At 41.7% G+C, this 19,230-nt stretch overlaps 1 protein-coding gene across 2 annotated transcripts in view; it reads right to left on the bottom strand.

The window, feature by feature from the left end:
- Positions 1-19,230, bottom strand: part of MALT1 (mucosa associated lymphoid tissue lymphoma translocation gene 1) — a 70,932-nt gene that overhangs the window by 37,596 nt on the left and 14,106 nt on the right. Inside the window, exons 3-7 of one of the 2 annotated variants that reach the window (XM_006837524.1) lie at positions 10,254-10,375; positions 4,612-4,771; positions 2,969-3,147; positions 2,562-2,658; positions 1,939-1,971 (exon numbers count right to left, since the gene is read on the bottom strand). In XM_006837524.1, coding sequence (XP_006837587.1) covers positions 1,939-1,971; positions 2,562-2,658; positions 2,969-3,147; positions 4,612-4,771; positions 10,254-10,375 — 591 coding nt within the window. The remainder of the gene's footprint in view (positions 1-1,938; positions 1,972-2,561; positions 2,659-2,968; positions 3,148-4,611; positions 4,772-10,253; positions 10,376-19,230) is intronic. The other variant, XM_006837525.1, reaches the window with a different exon arrangement.

Genomic DNA, 19,230 nt, shown 5'->3' with positions numbered 1-19,230 from the left:
GGAGGTACCAGTCCCTGGAGAAGGATATCATGTTTGGCAAGTAGAGGGTCAGAGAAAAAGAGGAAGACACTCAATGAGATGGATTGGCACAGTGGCCGCAGCAATAGGTTCAAACAGGAACTAATGAGGTTGGAGTAGGACTGGGCAGTGTTTCGTTCTGTTGTGCATAGTATCACTGTGAGTCAGAACTGATTCGATGGCACCAAAAAACAACAACAACATTCCCAGAGGTAGCTCCACGTTTAAATTATTTTGTCACATTTTGCATTCCATCCTGGGATATCCTGAAGCCTTCTAGATGATTTTAAAGAATTTGCATACAAGTACTCACCATTAACTATAACCACACAATATTCTCAGCACCCTAAAAATTTCCTGTGGTTTACCTATTCAGCAACGTCCCCTCCCCACCACCTCCCGGCTAATATCTTTATTTTGTTGTTGTTGTTGTTGAGTGCTGTCAAGTTGATTCCGACCCATAGCGAACTGTACAGGGTTTTTGAGGCTGTAAATCTTTATGGGAGCAGAAAGTCTCATCTTTGTCCCACAGAACAGCTGGTAGTTTCTAACTGCTGACCTTGCAGTTCACAGCTCGATTCGTAACCACTATGCTACCAGAGCTCCTTTATCTTTATTTTAATACAATACAAAAAATGAAATGGAGAACACTTTTCACGATGTGACACCCCACCCACTAAAAAACATCTCTTAAATTTGCAAACTATTTAGAAAGTTAGATCTAATTTTTCCTTCTACAATTTTGAAGTATTATTTGAAAACAACTGCTTAATAGCTGGTCGAGCACAGCAACACACTAGAGAGCAGGTTTAGAAGCAGCTCCAGGTGGGTCTTTACCCTGCCTTATCCTGAAGTCAAGCATGCATTCTTAGAAATTGTCAATGTTAAGAGTTATAACGGTCATGCAGTTAGACACAAAGGAGTAAGAGAAGGAAGAGGAGGAGTGTGATTAGGATCCATTCCCTTGTGTACAGCTGAAAATTGCAGCGTTGGGAAACTCCATCCCTGCTAGAGAACTCCTGCTCATCATAGTGGATTAGGATCAAAACAAGCTTTCAGAGTGATAACATAAAGGGCAGAAAAACCAGGAAAGACAAGACTTAAAAGTTTTCTCCCTTTATCCAAGTAGGGTCTAAGGCTGCGTAATATTGTAAAGAGGCAGAGATTGAAAAAATACTTTGCTATCGACAAACCTAATCTCCCAAAGCAACGTGACATCACACTAAGGGAAGGTAATTTGAAGTTGTACAATTTACAATTTATGTGTGATGCTTTGGTTCATTCAAATCGTAAGTTTTATATTGAAATGGAATTTCACTTCTCTTTACATAGAAGGTAAAGTTGACAAGGTAGAATAACTGACAACCTGGTAGTTTCAATAAATACATCTCCTCAACTTTATATTAAAACAGTATACGTAATGTTTGGTATACATGTTAAATAGTAAAACTCCCACCATGACTTTTATAGAAATTACATTTGTATTTGAGAGGCATCATATCGTGGTTAATGGATAGATAAAATAATCTAAATAAATATAAGATAGGGGCTTCAAAGAGCTCATGGAGACATGGAATGAAGAGATAATGGAGTTTTCCCATGACCTGCACGTACGACAGTACAGCCCTCTATCTGTTACAAGAGAACAGCTATCAGGACGATGACATTGCAAATGGCAGGATTCCTAGGAGGAGCCTCAGGACCTGGATTCTGAGACACAAGAGAAAACCCACTGAAAATGGTCATCTTTACAGCGTATCAGCTGAAGAGTGTCACTTCAAAGATGAAACTGTAATATTCTTTCATCAGGATCATTTCTGTAGCTTGTATTTTTTCCATCACTGCAGTAGGTAAGCTAGGCACCCCACCAAGATAACCAGCATGCAGGTATCTGGTTCCCAAACCAGCGGATTACGCTACCTTCTGTGCACTCCACTGCCTCATCTGTTCGTCCTTGTTCCAAAGAAAACAAATTTGCATCGATTGTAATTCATGGTCTTAGGAAGGAAAGCCAGTCAGCAAACAGAGACACAGACATCACAGAAATATGTTGGCAAGCCAACAGATCAACATTTCCTGCTGGTATTAACATCACTATAAATTTATCACACTGAAATACAATGAATGCCCACACTGTGCAGCTCATGGGGGAGGGGGGGATAGTTGATTCAAACAGATCTTTCCTTTATAGGGTGCTTATGCTTTTTACAAATGCTTTACAAGTGTTTTATTCCACTGAGACTTAAAATTTTTTAATAGCCAAAACTTTAAAGAATATTTGTCATATTCAAAAATTTAGCGATACAACTGAAAAATAACTGAAATAATCTAAATAAAACAGGCTTTCTTCTGATTCCTTTTACTCACTGTATGTGAATCTAGATTATGAGTTTAGTATGCAATCTCTCAAATTTCTGTATAAGCAACACACAAAAGCAGTTAACTAGTCTGGGGTGAAAAGCAGACTCCTGCTGCTTAGACATCTCACACTATGTAGTTTACGTTCTAGTGCACCTGTTGGAACGCTGAGCGATACTGCTTACCTAGGATGATGTCTACCTTCCTGCTATCTTGTGTGTCTTGTTCATTATACACACGGCACCAGTAGGTTCCCTGATGTTCCAGATCTACGCACGGCACCTGTGTCAACAGCAGAGATACTGAGATTATTTTCACTCATGAGACTAAACATCATCAGGCAAATGACAGAATGATTCAAAAGGGATGAGTCTGATGCAAACATCAGATATTTAAGTATAAACTCTGAGATGGGGTTGGTACTGAATTCTAGCATTTTAGCAAAAATGCATGCCAGTAAGTATTAAATAACAAGGGACTCGAAATAAAAATACTGAAAACACTGAAACATCCCAAAGAAGATTCATTTAAATGCTCATCATAAATTTCAATTGTACCATTTGCTGAACTAACCAGAAAACAAACTTCCTACCACATATAGCTTTTTGGTCTCGTGCGCTAATGGTAATTCATTTCTGAACCACTGGTAGTGAGGAATCGGGCTTCCTACAGCAATACACTGTAAAACCAGTGTTCTGCCTGGTCTCAGCCTTTGCGACGTTGGTTCAACACAGATTTGCAACTTGGATTCAGTGACACAGTCCAAACTTCCTTAAATGAAAAGAAAAATATTATCACAAAAATAAAATCTGTAAGTAAAATATAAAAATGATGTTTCCCTTTAAGCTTTTAAAAAACTGATCTGTTCTGAAGTTTAACTTTTCAGTTTTGATAACCTATAATATCTCCCACACTCTGCTCCTGGAAACACGCTCCAAGCCCTATTAAGAAATGTTCTGGATAAGAGGCATATATATATATTAGAAATTCTGGTTTACATCAAGTTGAGGATTTCTTCAGTAGCAACTCCTCAGAACTTTCAAAGTGTCAATGTGTAGTGTGAATTTTAGAGGGGAAAATACTCTTGTTTTCCAAATGCATTTAGCTACGGAATCTTTTTTTGTAGGGGTAAACAACCTACGAGGGGGCTAAAAAAATGTGTGGAAAAATGGAATTGGAAGATAACGGAATTTTTCCATGAACTTTTTGAGACTCCCCTCATACTGGCATCTTGAGTAATAGTCACCTTCAACACAAACCAGCTCTGTGGCTTATTGAAATGAAGAGTTTCATTGTCAGCAACTGAATACACAGGGATGGGTTTTCTCTCACATTTCTTCTCAAGACAGGTATCAGGATCCATTTATTAAACTCCCAACTACTTTCTGAGTCTTTAGCATGAAGCTTGGGGTCTAACACATTGCATTTGGTCAGTAAGTATTTGTTGAATGAATGATAGAAGGTATCGGCAGAGATGGTACACAAAGCAATTAAAATGAAAGCAGCAAAGATGGAAACATCCTAAGTGTTCATCACAGAAAGACCTATTAGCTAAATGGTGGTTTAAGTGTATAGCTGTAATACAAAATTGTTGAGACTTCAATGCATTGTCATGGACAGATGCTCATAATCCAGTGTTACATAAAGAAGCTGAAAACGTGTATAATATGGTTCCATGTATAAGCACGTGAAAGCTCATTAATATATAGAAATAGTCTGAGAAGACAGAAATTACTGGACAAATCATCAATATTTTTGGAGACTGAGTCCTACCCCCCTCACAGATGTTTGACTGGGATCCAATCACACTTGGATGAAGTGATGCTAAGTCATGGAACTATGAAAAGGAAAGGCATTATAGGAGAAAAGGAACATTAATAAGTACACATTAAGAGTAAGTACAGATTAGGGTAGGACAGAGGCTATGGAAGATGGTAAGCTAGAAGCCCTTGGCAGGAGACCAGGCTGAGAAGGGTTCAGCGTCATCCTAAAACATTAGTACATATTAGAAGACTTCAAAAAAAGGGCATCAAAAATGGAATTAAGAAATCATGGGAATTTTCCATGAACTTTTTGAAGCTCCCTCATATGTCCATGGAGAAAGAATAAAGACAAATATTAGAATCAAGCACATATGCGAGCTTTTTGTATTATTTTTGACAATTTTGACAAGGCAAAAATTTTAAATAAAATGAAATAAAGCAATCTCCATCTCAACATTATTTTATCACTTACTCCGAGAGTTTTCAGTAATTTCTGTGACATCACAGACTTCCAACTGTGACCACTGGCTGAATTCAAAGGTGCTGGTATTATTAACCCGACAGACATAAAATCCCGAATCTTTGACGTGTACTGTTTTAAAAATTAGTTCAGGACAATTCCCATATGGAATCTGTGAAAGAATCAGTAAGAAAATACAAGTGAACGGTGCATCAAAATCACATTTAATAAAATGTACAAAATCTATGATTTCAGTCTGGGACTTTGGAAAGTGTTCTTTATCAAGTTCTAAAATATCTGTGAGTTCAAAACAACACTGTTTTCTGCTATTCAGAACTGTTTTGTCATTTAAACCAGTTAAGTTGTTGATATTTAAAGAACCTGGAGTGGAGCTATTTTTGAGTTAAGTAACCAGTTAAGTCCTTGTGTAATGCTGTGGCTTAATGAACTGGACTGCAAGGTTGGTTTGAACTTCAAGGTCAATGGTTCAAGCTCACCAGCTGGCTCCTCGGAAACCCTACACAGGGTCACTATGGGTCAGAACTGATTCCACGGTACTTAACAATAACCATACAAGAAGACAAACACCAAGGTAGGGTGGAGCAAACACAGGGAGAATGACACTTGGCTACCTAATTTCCTTTCTGACCAATTTAGCTGTGAACATAGGGATGAGGTAGTTCATCTCAGGACCCCATTTTCTCATCTGTGAAATTCAATGAGGAGGGGGCTCATTAATCAAACAACCTTGACCTTCTTACAAGGCCTGGGTGGAGCAGAGCACCTGCATGATGGGAAGGCATGGCCAGTCCAGGGTTTCACAGCTTTTCCCCTGGGCTGATCCACTTCATCCGGGTCTCCTACCATTGTCTACCCATGAATTTATCAGCTCCAGCTAACTGTTGCGCATTATGAGAGGAGTTAGTCAGGTGCCTCAATCCCTTGCAGGTAGCTTCAGCAAGAACACCCATTCCCTCTCCATGCCCATAACAACTGAACTGAACCCTCTACCCTTTCAGTGTTTGCCCCAGAGTAAGAGCATTTTGTTGATAATCTGATGCCATGGCTGACAGGCTGCACTAGGCACTGCCTGGCAACCCTATGGTTACCCCACTTTGCTTTCCTCCTGGTATGTCAGCACATATGTTATCTTACCCGAAACCTCCAGCAATCTTTTATTTATTTTAATTAAAGTTTTTATTGTGAATAGAGTGATAGTTTACACGGGAGATCACTGGTTTTACACCATCGTTTATGGCTGGTGTAAAATCATTCTTATTGGCACTAATTTTGGATGGAAACATTCTCCTCTTCCTGCTACCAGGCCACAGACCTGTTCACTATTGACGCTCTCACTGTGGTTACAATGGTAGATGTGTCTTCCTAACAAAGGCCACTTGTTGGACACTTGATCCCATCCCCTTTGACCACTAAGAGTCGGATACTACTTGATGGCAGTTGTTGTTGTTGTTAAGTGTCTTGGAGTCGGTTCCGACTCATAGCAACCCTGCACAGGGTTTCTGAGGCTGTAAATCTTTACAGCAGCAGAACACCTCATCTTTCTCCCACGGAACAGCTGGTAGTTTCGAACTGCTGACCTTGTGGTTCACAGCCCGATTCGTAACCACTACGCTACCAGAGCTCCTTGATGGCAGTGGGTGGGAGTATTTTCTATCTCAGAAGAAAGGCCTGGTGATCTACATATGCAAAGTATCAGCCACTGAAACCCTTATGGAGCATCGTTCTACTCTGACACACACGAGGTCTCGAATGGCTGAAACTGGCTTTTTTAAAACTTTTTCTTCCTTACACAAAAACACCAACCAAATTTCCGTTGGCCCTTCACACACACACACACACACACACACACACACACACACACACACACACACACACACTTCTAAGCAGTACTGAGAATGCTGGTCAGTCACTCCTTCTTCCATAGGCTTTCATACCAGTCTGTCTTGGTCTTCCTCAAATCTCTGGTAGATTCTTCTTAGTCTCTTTGCTCCTACACAAACTCAATGTTAAGCTTCTAAACTGCTTAGCTAGCATTTAACTTAGATATCTAGCAGGCTTTGCAAACTTATCATGTATAAAACCAAATGCTTGATTTTCTCCTAACATCTATTCCTCTTCCATTTTCAACACCTCAGTACATAATGTAAATACAGCCTCAGCTGTTCAAGTAAAAAAACACCGGCGTCATCCTCAACCCTTCTTCCTTCTTTCTCATGCTCCACATATAAGCTATCTTGAAAACAACACTGGTTAACTCCATCTCTGAGATAAATACAGTACCCACTTGGCTTGATGTCCACGGACAGAGCCTAGTCCACAAAACCACTATTTCCAGGTTGGTACAGGCACTAGGTAACTCTTTCTTTTTCCTTATTTCCTTTCAAGCAGCAAGTCTGGGCCTTATACACAGAAACCAGATCATGTCACTTGTTTTTTTGTTGTTAAGTGCCGTCAAGTTGGTGCCGACTCATAGTGATCCTGTTTTGGATTTCTGAGGAGCAGCTAGTGGGTTTGAACTGCTGAGCTTTTGAACCACTGTGATTAGCAGTCCAGTGGTGATCCTACTGTGCCATACCAGGAGTCCATTTTTCGAGGCTTCTCATTCAGAAAGCAAATTCCAACTCCATTAAAGGGCTCACAGAGTCCTACCTCTTCTGAACCCTGGCTTCCTCTCCAGCCTCCACTCTCCAATCTTCCCCTTGCTCCAAGAAGCTACCACGCTGGACCTCAAGGACTTTGTGTTTGTCTAGAATTCCCTTCTGTGGTTCTTCTTTTTATTCTTCCATTTCTTTCATTGGTTCAAATGACAGCAAAAGAGATGGAGCTGAAGCTTTTCCAGCAAAGGGAAGGAAGTAAAAAGGAGCAAGGACTAGATTACTCAGGTACGAGGCCTCTTCCACTTGGGGTACATCACTCTAGGTCCTATTAAAATGGGCTTTTTTGTGAGTGACAAATAGGTCTAAATGACAGTATTTCTAAAATGACAGAGTTTGGAAAAGTGTCATTTCACATACAGCCCTATCACCACCACTACTCTTGCCCAGAAAACGAAAGGCCAAATGTCCCTGTGCTGACCTGGGTGAAATTCTCATGACACTGTGTGTGTTTCCTTGCTCGAAGTATAAACAGCATCTGATAGCCAGCATGTAAATAAAATGCAGCACTCTGGTTTCCATCATTTGCACATCACCAATTTGTATTCCTTGTCTCAATCAAGAGTCGGTCACCAGCGGGCAAGGGAGAAGGTGCCCGGCTTAGCCCTCACGGTGATGCTGGTGATGGAGGTCGCCGGCAGGAGGACTCGAGTGTGGTGTTAACTGCCTGCTCGCTCCTGTAGTTCTGGGCCAGGCCAACTCCTTTCCAATCTCATATTGTTACCAAAACACTGCCTTTTCAGGGAAGTATTTCCTCCTCATCTTCTCAAAAATAGCCTCCCTTTTCCTCACTGATATCATTGTTTATTTTCTTCATCGTTTTTACCTTGCAGAAATAAGCTTATTTGCTGATCGAGTCTCCCCACTAGAGCACAAGTTCGAGAGTCACTCTTTTACCAGCAGGGCCCTAGAACATGACTGGCACAGAACAGGGGCTCCCTAAGGACTCGTTGAAGGACTGGCTCCTGAAATAGACCTATCAGCGTCAGAGCGATGTGAGATGCAATCTGTTAAGTGTTTTAATATCCTTTGTTATTGTTAAGTACCATAGAGTTGGTTCTGACTCATAGCGACCCTGTACAGGGTTTCTGAGGAACAGCTGATAGGTTTGAACCACCGACCTTGTGATTCACAGTCCAGTGCAGATCTTACAGTGCCACACCAAGAGTCTTGATATCCTTTACAACTCTTCAAGTCTAATATGAACTGCCGTCCCCGACATCTCTACCTTTCTCAAATCAGGATGCATTTTACAAATCATAGACCTAACACAGGTTTTCCCATTATTTCTCTATCAAGACATCAAGAAGGTATTCATTTCAATGAGTACTATTTGAAACTGGGAAAACACGGTAAAAATAACTTTCACCTTCACTCTTGAGAGCCCAGGCATTTGATGAAGCACATAAAACACCCTGCATTAAATGCTGACAACAATCTGCGACAACAGGAATTCAGCTTACTCATACTGATGGCCACCAGTCCTCCCAGCACTGAAGCGTGCACAGACAATGGGTACTCCAGCATACTTATGTCTGAGGGAAGGGAACAGGTAATTGTATAAACCATGGATGTCATCTAAGGAAGGTCACGCCCTTAGAGGAATGACCATGATCTAAGAATGGCTCTTTTACTAAGTTTCAGATTTGTCAGTGTAGATGCAGGACCAAGTTTGGGAGAAAGTGGAATTGCTATGCATAAGAGATTGAAAAGAAGGTGGCATTTCAAGGCATAGTTTCAGAGGGAAGGGGATGAGGAGTGAAGGATGAGGGAGAAGATGGGGGGGATGATCTGGAAGTGGATGTGGGAAATGGAGAACTCCAATATTGATGCTCTTTTGGGGAAGACATAGAGCAGAACACATCCCAATTCAACAGTTTTTACCTGTTCAATTCAGTGACACCAACTGCCTTCTTCAAGTTGTACAACCATTCCCCCCATCTCCCTTTTCTGAGCTGTTCCTCCCCATCCACATGAACTCAATGCCCGTCAAGGTTCCTAGTGATTCTTTTATGTTGTTGTTATCAGTATGATCCCACACTGACAGATCTTCAAAGAACACAATGCTCAAAGAATACATTAAGCCAAAGTGGTTTCAAGAAGATGTCAGGGGATCTTGGTTACAGTGTAAAGATGATCTCAGGGCGAGTTTCAAGGGTTCTTCTCGACACCATGGTTATAGGACGTCTGAATTCATGAGAGTTTGAAATTCTCTTCTGAATGTCCCCCTGGCTTTTGAGCAGGATTCTTTTACGAAATCTCAGAGAACTTTCTTAAAACAAGAATTCTGAGTAAGATTTAAATTTTTTGTTGTAGGAATATAATCCTTCTACAGGAGACATAAATGTCCCCCTCTGCCAACTAGAATTATACTTCAGAACTTCAGCACAACGATAGCTTATACCTTTTGGTCTGATATAATTATGTGGGATACTTAAAACAACAATATTGATTTAGCTTTCCACTTAGCCTCGAACACCTTTTCGTTAAAGGTTTTTGTTAGAATATAAATTGTTGCAAAATTTTTGTATTGATATATTAAAATGTACAGGTGATGTTTCATACCTACTAATGTTATTGCTCCAAGTAATTCCCAATTTCCATAATTTTAGAGTCAAGAATTGATTTCATTAATGCATATTGCTGTTTTTGTTAAGCGTCAGTTCTGACTCATAGCGACCCCGTATAGGGTTTTCAAGGATTGGCTGGTAGGTTTGAACCACTGACTTTGTGATTAGCCGTCCAATCCTTATCCAACTGCGCCACATTAGGACTTAGATCAACGCATATAACGTCAAGTTGGTTCTGACTCATAACGACCCTGTGTGGGGTTTCCAAGGAGTGACTGGTGGGCTTGAACTATCGATCATGCAATTCAAACTGACTTTGCAGTCCAGTGCTCCATCAAGGACATTAATGCTCACTAATTTTCTACCATTTGCTCTTTGTATTTATTACAAAGGAGTTTTTAAAAATTACCTCTTTATTCATTTTGAACCACTGGTATTGTACAAAAGGATGGCCAGATGCCCGGCAACACAACTTCACAAACTGTCCAGCCAAGACTGCCTTGGATTCTGGGTTGACAATGATCTTTATTCCTTCAAAGAAAGAAAGAAAAAAATTAGAGAAAGCCAAGTTGCTGTGAAGTGCCATCGTGTCAGTTCTGACCCATAGTGACCTTGTATAGGGTTTCTGAGGAGCAGATGGTGAGCATGAACCACTGACTTTGCAGTTCAAACAGCTTTGTAGTCTGGCACATTAACCCACAGCGCCACACCAAGGCTCCAGAGAAAGCCACAGAAGAGGGGTTTTTCCTTGTTTGTATTTCTGAAACCAAACAACTAACTGACTAAAAAACAATGAAATCCCAGTATTTGTTATGAACCCCAAATTTCTACCTCCTTCCTCATCAGACTGTGAGTTCCATGCGTTACAAAACCCTCAGGAGAGACCCACCTGCAGGCAGTTCTAGTAACGGACCTGCCCCAGGATTGAGGGAGACGTTTGATTTTTGCCACATTTCTTCACTTCTTAGAAAGTTCTCTACCATGTTTTAGACCCCAAACCTGTTGCCATTGAGTCCATTCCAACTCACAGCAATCCTAGAAGACAGTGTAGAACGGTCTCATAGGGTTTCCAAGGCTGTAAAGCTTTATGAAGGCAGATGATTGTATCTTTCTCCTATAGAGTAGCAGATGGCTTCCAAAGGCAGTTGGAGTACTTTAACCAGTGTACCACTAGGGCTCCTTTTCCACATCTAACACCGCAGAAATTAGGATGCACCTTGCTAGAGGTAGCAGCCAGGTAGCAGTCTTATTGCAGCTCTCACCGCTAGCCTTTGTGAAGTGTCAAAGGACTTCAGTGCTGAGTCTACCTGGTTTCCCAACATTTCAATACAATGTAGCAAATTACACTGTAAGCAGAAAGTAACACAAACAGAACAGCAGGCCATATACATTAGAAACTTGTGATGCAAATGCTTCTCACTTAAAAAGTGACTTCCAAAACCTTTCACAGCAGGCTCCCAAGACAAGCCAGGAGACAGTAACGGAGCACACCAACTCTCTCCTCTCTTGGAGGACTTGCTCTGGGGAACTTGTCTGCCACGTCACAGGATGGTCAGGTAACCCTGTTTGTTGTTGTTAAGTGCCATCGAGTCAATTCTGACTCACAGCCACCCTATACATGTTTTCCAAGGAGTGGCTGGTGGGTTTGAAGCACCAACCTTATGATCAGCAGTCCAATGCTTATCCAGGAACCCTGTGGTGAGGCCCAAATGGTAAGGAATGGAATTAAGGTCTCCATCAACAGCTGATGAGTTAGTCCTGCTTCCAGCCCCAGTCAAACCTTCAGATGATCCAGCCTCTGAGATCCTGAGCCTCCCTCCCTGCCTCGCAACTAAGCCGCTCCTGATTCCTACGCCCAGAAACCCTGTTAGAAAATAAAAGGCAGCTGCTGTATGCTGGCAGTTTGGGGTAATGAGTTATGCAGCCATGGAGAACTGAAAAACAGAACCCAGTCCAAAGGAAATTTTAGATTTGCTGAGGTTGTAATACATAAAACTGGATTTGTTCCCTAACCTTTAAAGAAGTTAGCTAAGAAATAATCATTACAAGTCAATTTCCTGCATCCACTTGTTTTCTTTCCTCATTTATCCTTAATGGGAATGCCAAACAGTTTGCTTTTTCCCTCTATACCTTGCCAGCCTAAAGGATTAAAATAAGATTAGGGTAAACAATCACAATCTTAATACATCAGAGGTACATTTAAGAATAGAAAATAATAGTGCATAAGGGAAAATATATCATGTTTGGTAAGGTGGAGGGTCAGAGAAAAAGAGGAAGACCCCCAACGAGATGGATTGGCCAAGTGGCAGGATTGATGGACAACAATAGTGTGGCAACAGTAGTGAGGTTGGCCCAGGATCGGGCAGTGTTTAGTTCTGCTGTGCATAAGGTCGCTATGAGTCGGTACTGACTCAATGGCACCTAACAACAACAACAACAAAAGGGAAATATGTATGTATAGACCATAGCCAAAAGATGCCAAACAAAGTCAAAATTCAAAATGAGTATATATTTACAGCAAATCTATCACATTTGGGGGTCTAGAGAAACCCTGGGAAATATTTAGTAGATACAGCTGAGCACTCAAAACATAATTTAAAACTCGTGTCAAAGAATAGCTTTCATCATACTCATTAATCCTTTATTTTGAAACCAAGTCACCATAGGATGCGTGAAGTACAGAGCTCTTCTGAATTCTGTCCAGGCTAACATGAGATGTACACTCTTGCTTAAGCCAGTAAATTCACAATACTACACTATGTTTGTTTCATCTGCGAGGGGGAATCTAACATGACAACTTCAAGATATAAAGATTTTGATTTTCAAAGTCTGGATGTAATAAGAAGGAGGAAAAAGTTGCAGCAAAAGGGAACAAGCCAAATGGGCTTTTAAAGTGTAGATGTCTAATAGGAGGCCTGGGGGCACAGTGGATTGAGCTCTGGGCTGGCAACTGCAAGGTTGGTAGTTCAAAGGCACCAGTCCCTCTGTGGGAGATGAGAATGTTCCCGTAAAGACAAATGGCCTCGAAACCCTTCGGAGCAGTTCTCCTGTGTCCTACAGGGTCGCTATGAGTCAGAACCAACTCCACAGCAGTGGTTTGGTTTTCACAGACATCTCCAACTCAACACACTCCCAACCCCTCCAGACAGCCCGGTCAGTCCTCCCCTCAGAAGGGGTAAGCCAGTCTCCCACCCGCTGCCATGTATCCAGGGACCCAGGTCTACAACTGAGCAGTCACCTTGGAGTCTCTCCTGCCAAGTTGAGGGGTAAGCCAGTTTCCCACCCGCCACCATGCATCCAGGGACCCAGGTCTATAACTGAGTAGTCACCTTGGAGTCTCTCCTGCCCAGTACAGTTCCCTACTCTCATCATCTCACAGCCACGCACTCGTTATCAGACACTGCCCCATGGTTTCCCAGTTTTCAACCAGCAGTCCAAACGGCTTTCCACAACACAAGTGAGTCCCTATTATCTCTGGAACTATTTAGTGGTCTCCCTTTACACTTTCTTGGTCTCCAAGGCTCTTTGAGAATGTGATCCCCCACCTCCCCACCCCCACAACTTCATCCTGATCATTCTATTGGCTCCAGCCCAATCTTGTACACACACCAAGCCATCTCTCCTTTTCCTTGTACTCTTCGGAGGGAGTTCTTCCCAGACTGCTTTGTGGCAGGTCTCTACTAGAATACTACCGTCAACCACAGCGAAGTCACCTGCTTTCTCAGCTCTAATTCTTGATCACATTCATCCCGTTTTGTGTTTTTCATAGCACTCGTCGTTATTTGAAAACCATAGTTTTTATTGTTTGTCTTACCTACTAAAATAGAAGCTCCAAGAGAGATGGCTCTTTCTTACCAATTTACCTAGGGCTGATTATAATAGTGCATAGCATATGGTGACACAGAGGGTTCGACATGTATTTATTGAATGAATGTGGACAATAATAAATATTACTTTAGCTGCAATTTACTGACGGCTTTATATATCAAAAGGAGCCTTGGTGCCATTGTAGGATAAGCACTGGATTGCTAACCATGAGGTCAGCAGTTCAAACCCACTAGCCACTTCACAGGAGAAAGAAGAAACTTTCTGTTCCCATAAAGATTTATAGCCTCAGAAACCCCAAATAAAGTGGCGATGAGTTCAAGTAGACTTGACGGCAGTGTTCGGGTTCTGTATCAAGGAGCCTTGGTGGTGGAGTGGGTGGTTAAGGGTTCAGCAGCTCATCCAAAGGTTGGCAGTGTGAACTCACCAGCTGCTTGGCAGGAGCAAAATGTGGCAGTCTAATTAGTCTAATAAAGATTACAAGCTTAGAAACCGTGTTGTTGTTGTTAAGTGCTGTTGAGTCAATTCCGACCCATAGCGACACTGGATAGGGTTTCCGAGGAGCAGCTGGTGAGCTTGAACTGCCGACCCTGCAGTTCAAACGACTTTGCAGTCTGGCGCATTAACCCACAGTGCCACCCCAGGACTCCACAGAAACCCTATGGGGCACCAATTCAACTTTGTCCTCCAGGGTCCCTAGGAGTTGGAATGGACTCAGTGGCAATGGTTGGTATGTACCAAGAATTTTTTTTTTAATCATCTTTTTTTTAAAATAAAACATATTGTGGAGGATATTTATTTTAACCTTTTATTGTGAATTGAGTGAAGATTTACAGAGCAGATCAACAGTTTTACATTAAAAAAAAAAAAAATCACATTATTTGCTTCATTAAAATGATTGCAATCCCTTCCAGGTACCAAGAGCTAACATTATTTACCTATCTTTTCTTTAACCCATGCACTCCTCTCTCTGTTTCCCACAACTTTCAACTTTCCTCTGATAACCTCCCTCTTGCGCATACTGCCTATTCTGTCATCCATGTTAACATGTATCTACCTTCTAGACCGTGAATAATTTTCTCTCCTTTCACAACCATCATAGGTTACTTCTTTTATCAACAAACCCTTTCCTAACTTTTTACAACATTGGTCCCATACAATATTTGTCCTTTTGTAATTGACTAATTTCACTCAGCATAATATCCTCCTGGTTCAACCATTTTGTGAGGTGTTCAACAGATTGGTTGTTATTCTTCAATGCAGCATAGTGTTCTATTGTGTGTGTGTACCAAAGTCTGTTTAACCATTCTTCTGCTGATGGACACTGAGGCTGTCTCGATCTCTAGATTGACTATTGAAAGACCTTGTTTTCGTATCTATTCTGCTTTGTCTCTTGAGTGGTGCGTTTCATCTAGTTACATTCAGTGTAATTACCAATAGGTATGAATTGATTGCTGTCATTTTGCTGTATATATATATATATATTTTTTTTTTTTTTAATGATGCTGCTGGATTCTTTGTTTCAAATCATCGTCTATGCGGAGTTTATTTTGTTTGCGGGTCTTCTTTTCATTTTTATTTCTGTTGTGTTAATGTTTACTAAATTGTCAAAGCAATCCTATGAGGTTGGTATTGATTTGACCATTTTATAATGGAAAAGATGAAGAGTTTTAAGTGCTTTGCAGAAGGTCACACAATTACCTAGGGTAATTTACTTTTAACCTCTGAGATTCACTGTCCCCCTCTTGATGAAATGGCAGAAGTAGGTAGGATGTAAACCTACTTTTTCCTGGCTTTAAAATCTTTAAAAGCTGTATGGATGATCCCAATGCTAATCCCATCTTCTGCCCCAGTGAGACTCTTACTGAGACCTGTTCAACTGAGAACTGCAAATCCCCCCTAGGACACAAAGGAGCTCTGGTGGGTGGTGCAGTGGGTTTGAATGCTCAGCTGCTAACTGAAACGTTGGTGGCTCTGCAGAGAAAAGACCTGGCGATCTGCTCCCATAACACAACGATCTAGGAAATCCTATGGAGTAGCTCGACTCTGTCATATAAGGTCACTACGAATTGAAAAGAACTCTAAAGCCTACAGCAATAGCAACAACATTATACAGAAAGACACACATGATGGACATGAAAATATTGTCTCCTTAGAGTGCACCTTACGAAGGAATGAATGGGATTTAGTGGCCCGGACATTCTAAAAGGTAAAGTATCCTTCCCTTTATAAGAGAAACAAGACCAAACGCTTCCTTCCTTTTTATGGTACTCTCCCCTCACAATTGGTTTTTCCCGTACGATAATTTTAGAGTTTAGCCTTCAGGAAGCGATTAAATATGTACCTAATTACTTCTTGGTTAAAAGACTGAGAATTGAAAAGCAAAATGTGATTTGGAGACTGCCCTTGAAGAGTAGTAAAGAGAAGTCATACACTCTTGTTTGAACCACACACATTTCCTTCCTCCCACACACGCTGTGTGATAGGGAAGCATGGTCACCCCTTACCCACCCTCATCCAGCACCCACTAGTCACTGTGGAGACTGCACCCGTGCACACAAAGGAAAGTTCTGCTTCAGAGAGTGAATGCATAGCTTCCTGGCAAACACGTGTATTTCCAGATAACATCTTGCAGAAGCCAGAGGGGTTATTTGATTTCCTGTAAGGCTGGGAGAATCTGACTAGGTAGGATGGAAGGACTTGGGCCTTCAACACACACATATGCAGATAAGCAGGTTGTTGTTGTTCAGTGCTGTTGACTCAGTTCTGACTCATAGAGACCCTGTGTAGAGTTTTCCGAGGAGCGGCTGACGGGTTTGAACCACTGACCTTGCAGTTGGCAAACCAGTGCTTATCCTATAGCGCCACACCAGGACTCCAGATTAGCAGGTAGGTGATGTTAAACAATAAGGTGAAATACCCCAATGGAATTACAAAGCAGATACTTAAGGGCGATACTTGATTAGACAGGATTCCTTTTAAGTGGGTCTCTGTCCTAATGCACTTAGGTATTGATGTCATTTATAAACAGTTTTTCCAGGAATAGTTCTATTGCATACATTAAAAAGCATCTACTTTCTCAAGCCGTGAGTTAAAACATTTTATTTCATCTACTTCCATCTAAAACTCTTCCTCAAAGTTATTCTGGAATATTCTGAGCTATGACTTACAAGTCCCTACGCACTCCGCAGCATCTTGGAATACTATTCCTCTTCTCTTTTACACAGTGGAAGTATGTCCAGGCATGCTCCTCCCGAGCCAACGCACACTCCCAAAATCTGGCTTTCCACAGCACGTCTTCTATATTTCTGCATTGCTCAAACCCCCTGAATGCTGCAGTCCGAAACATTCTTTCAGACCTCGTTTACCACCCCCTTCTTCTTCCTCAAAATCATTTCCCTTCTGTCTAGTCTAGTCCATCTTTGCCTCTCTCCACTTCTTGATATTTTCTTTTCGGTCATAAATGCCAAGCTCTTGACATTCATGAAACAAGTAAAGATACAGCACTTGTGGTCTTTTCAATTTGTAAGAAGAAAATGAAAAGGTCCATGGGCTAAAGGACAAACAGGTAATCCTTTACAACTAAGTTTTAGTGAACAGTTCAGAACTTTTCTGGCATTGTGGAAATGAACTCAGGGATGGAGGTCAGTAGCTTCAAATCCTTTTTCTGTCAACAACTAGCTGTGACTGCCAGGGGAGAACCTCTGTGAATCTCAACGCACACACACATAAACGTTCGCTGGTAAAACTTAGAGCGTTCATAATAGGACTGTTCTGCCCCTTCACAGAACTGTGAGGATAAAACGTGAAGTGAAGAAAAATATTCAACCATTCTTAGCTTCTCTTAGAGACAATCTGAAACACAGTCAGTATGCTACAACAACTAGGAAAAAAAAAGTGAAGTGAAATGAAAGAGGAGAGGAGGGGCGATGGAAAAGCTTCCCCACTGAAGACAAACATCCCATGACTCGGCTAAAACCCCTGACTGTGTCCGGCCTCTGGAACATTCCTATGTGAAGGCCAAAGTTAAATAGCAACAACATCCCAACAGCTGAACCGGGATAGTCCATGGATACAGGTAATGAAAAACTCACATCAAATATGAATTCTCACTAAATAGCCTCCAAAATGGAAACCCACAGCTACTGAGTTGGTTTTGACTCCGTGAGACACCATATAGGGATTCCCAGACGGTAAATCTTTCCAGGAGCAGACCACCTCATTTTTCTCCTCCTGTGGAGCTGATGAGTTTGAGCCATTGACCTTGTAGTTAGCAGTCCAATGCCTAACCCACAACGCCGCCAGGGCTTCTTCATTTAGCAATTCCAGGTAAGGACATCATTCTCTCAGACAACCACTTGTATAGGGTTTCTGAGGAGCAACTGGTGTGTTTGAACCACTGACCTTGTGGTTCGCAGTCCACTGTGTATCCTACAGTGCCACATCAGGACTCCCAATAACTCCAATGGATAGAGGGAAAACCATTCTATAAATCTGCTCTCAAAATGTTTTCACTGAAAAGCAAAACAAATACACAAAAACATATATGTTTATCAACAACGCTGAGGAGGTGGATGCCAATATTGGCTGTGTTGGGATCAGGAAGCTTAAATCAAGGAATAAAGGCCTAGAGATCATTGCAGAGCTCTGTCTGTTCAAGACATTGCCTACCTGCTCCTCCCCTCCAGTTCCCACAGAGTTGACCAAGGGAATAGAAACAGGGAAACAATTCCAGTGCTGAAGATGGGATGGACATAATCCATACCTAAGGACACTAAGCAGTTTCTCTCAGACACAGTTCAGAAGGGACCAGGTGGGGAGCAAAGTGACCAGCTCTGAGAGCTGTGGAAAAGCCCAGTGAGAGAGAAAGCAGAAGAGGGTAAACCTCAGAAAGTGAAGGTGTCACAGCCCACAAAGAAGAAGAATTTGGGGGTAAGTTGAACTTATACATCATGCTTAGTAAAGTGAGGGACTATGGAACCTGACTCCCAAAGAAGGGGATTATTCCAGTTAGAGAAGAAGGATGTGACTCCAGCTACCTCTAGGCTCCGAAAACAGACACATAAATTTCTCAAAAAACAAACAAACAAAAAACAACAACAGAGAAATTTGTATTATACCACTATCTCTGGCTGTCATTCCACAAACAACTGGAGCAGAACATGGCAAAGTACCAACCTTTAACCCATCTAAAGCTTTCCCATCCTCCTGCATTGAGGCCTCAGAGGTCCCCCGGAATCTTGGGTAGAACTCATCTTAATCATCTGCTCTCGACTTCGCTCTCCAAAAACAACCAGAGAAAGACAGCCACATTTCCTATGGAATCAGAACTAGTGACCTCCTATGAAACTGCATTGCTGTTGTTGTTACGTGCCATCAAGTCAGTTCAACCCATAGCAACCCGGTATAGGGTTTCTGAGGGGCAGCAGGTGGGTTTGAAGTGTCAACCTTGTGGTTAGCTGTCCAGTACTGATCCTACAGCACCACACCAGGACTCCACTGTTGTCATTAACGAGTCAATTCTGACTCACAGTGACACTGTATAGGGTTTCCAAGCAGCA

This window comes from Chrysochloris asiatica, unplaced genomic scaffold, assembly GCF_000296735.1.
Source record: "Chrysochloris asiatica unplaced genomic scaffold, ChrAsi1.0 scaffold00021, whole genome shotgun sequence".
In the NCBI taxonomy this organism is placed as follows: domain Eukaryota; kingdom Metazoa; phylum Chordata; class Mammalia; order Afrosoricida; family Chrysochloridae; genus Chrysochloris; species Chrysochloris asiatica.
Note: the sequence above shows the minus strand (reverse complement) of the source record. Positions and strands in the feature narration are given on the sequence as shown.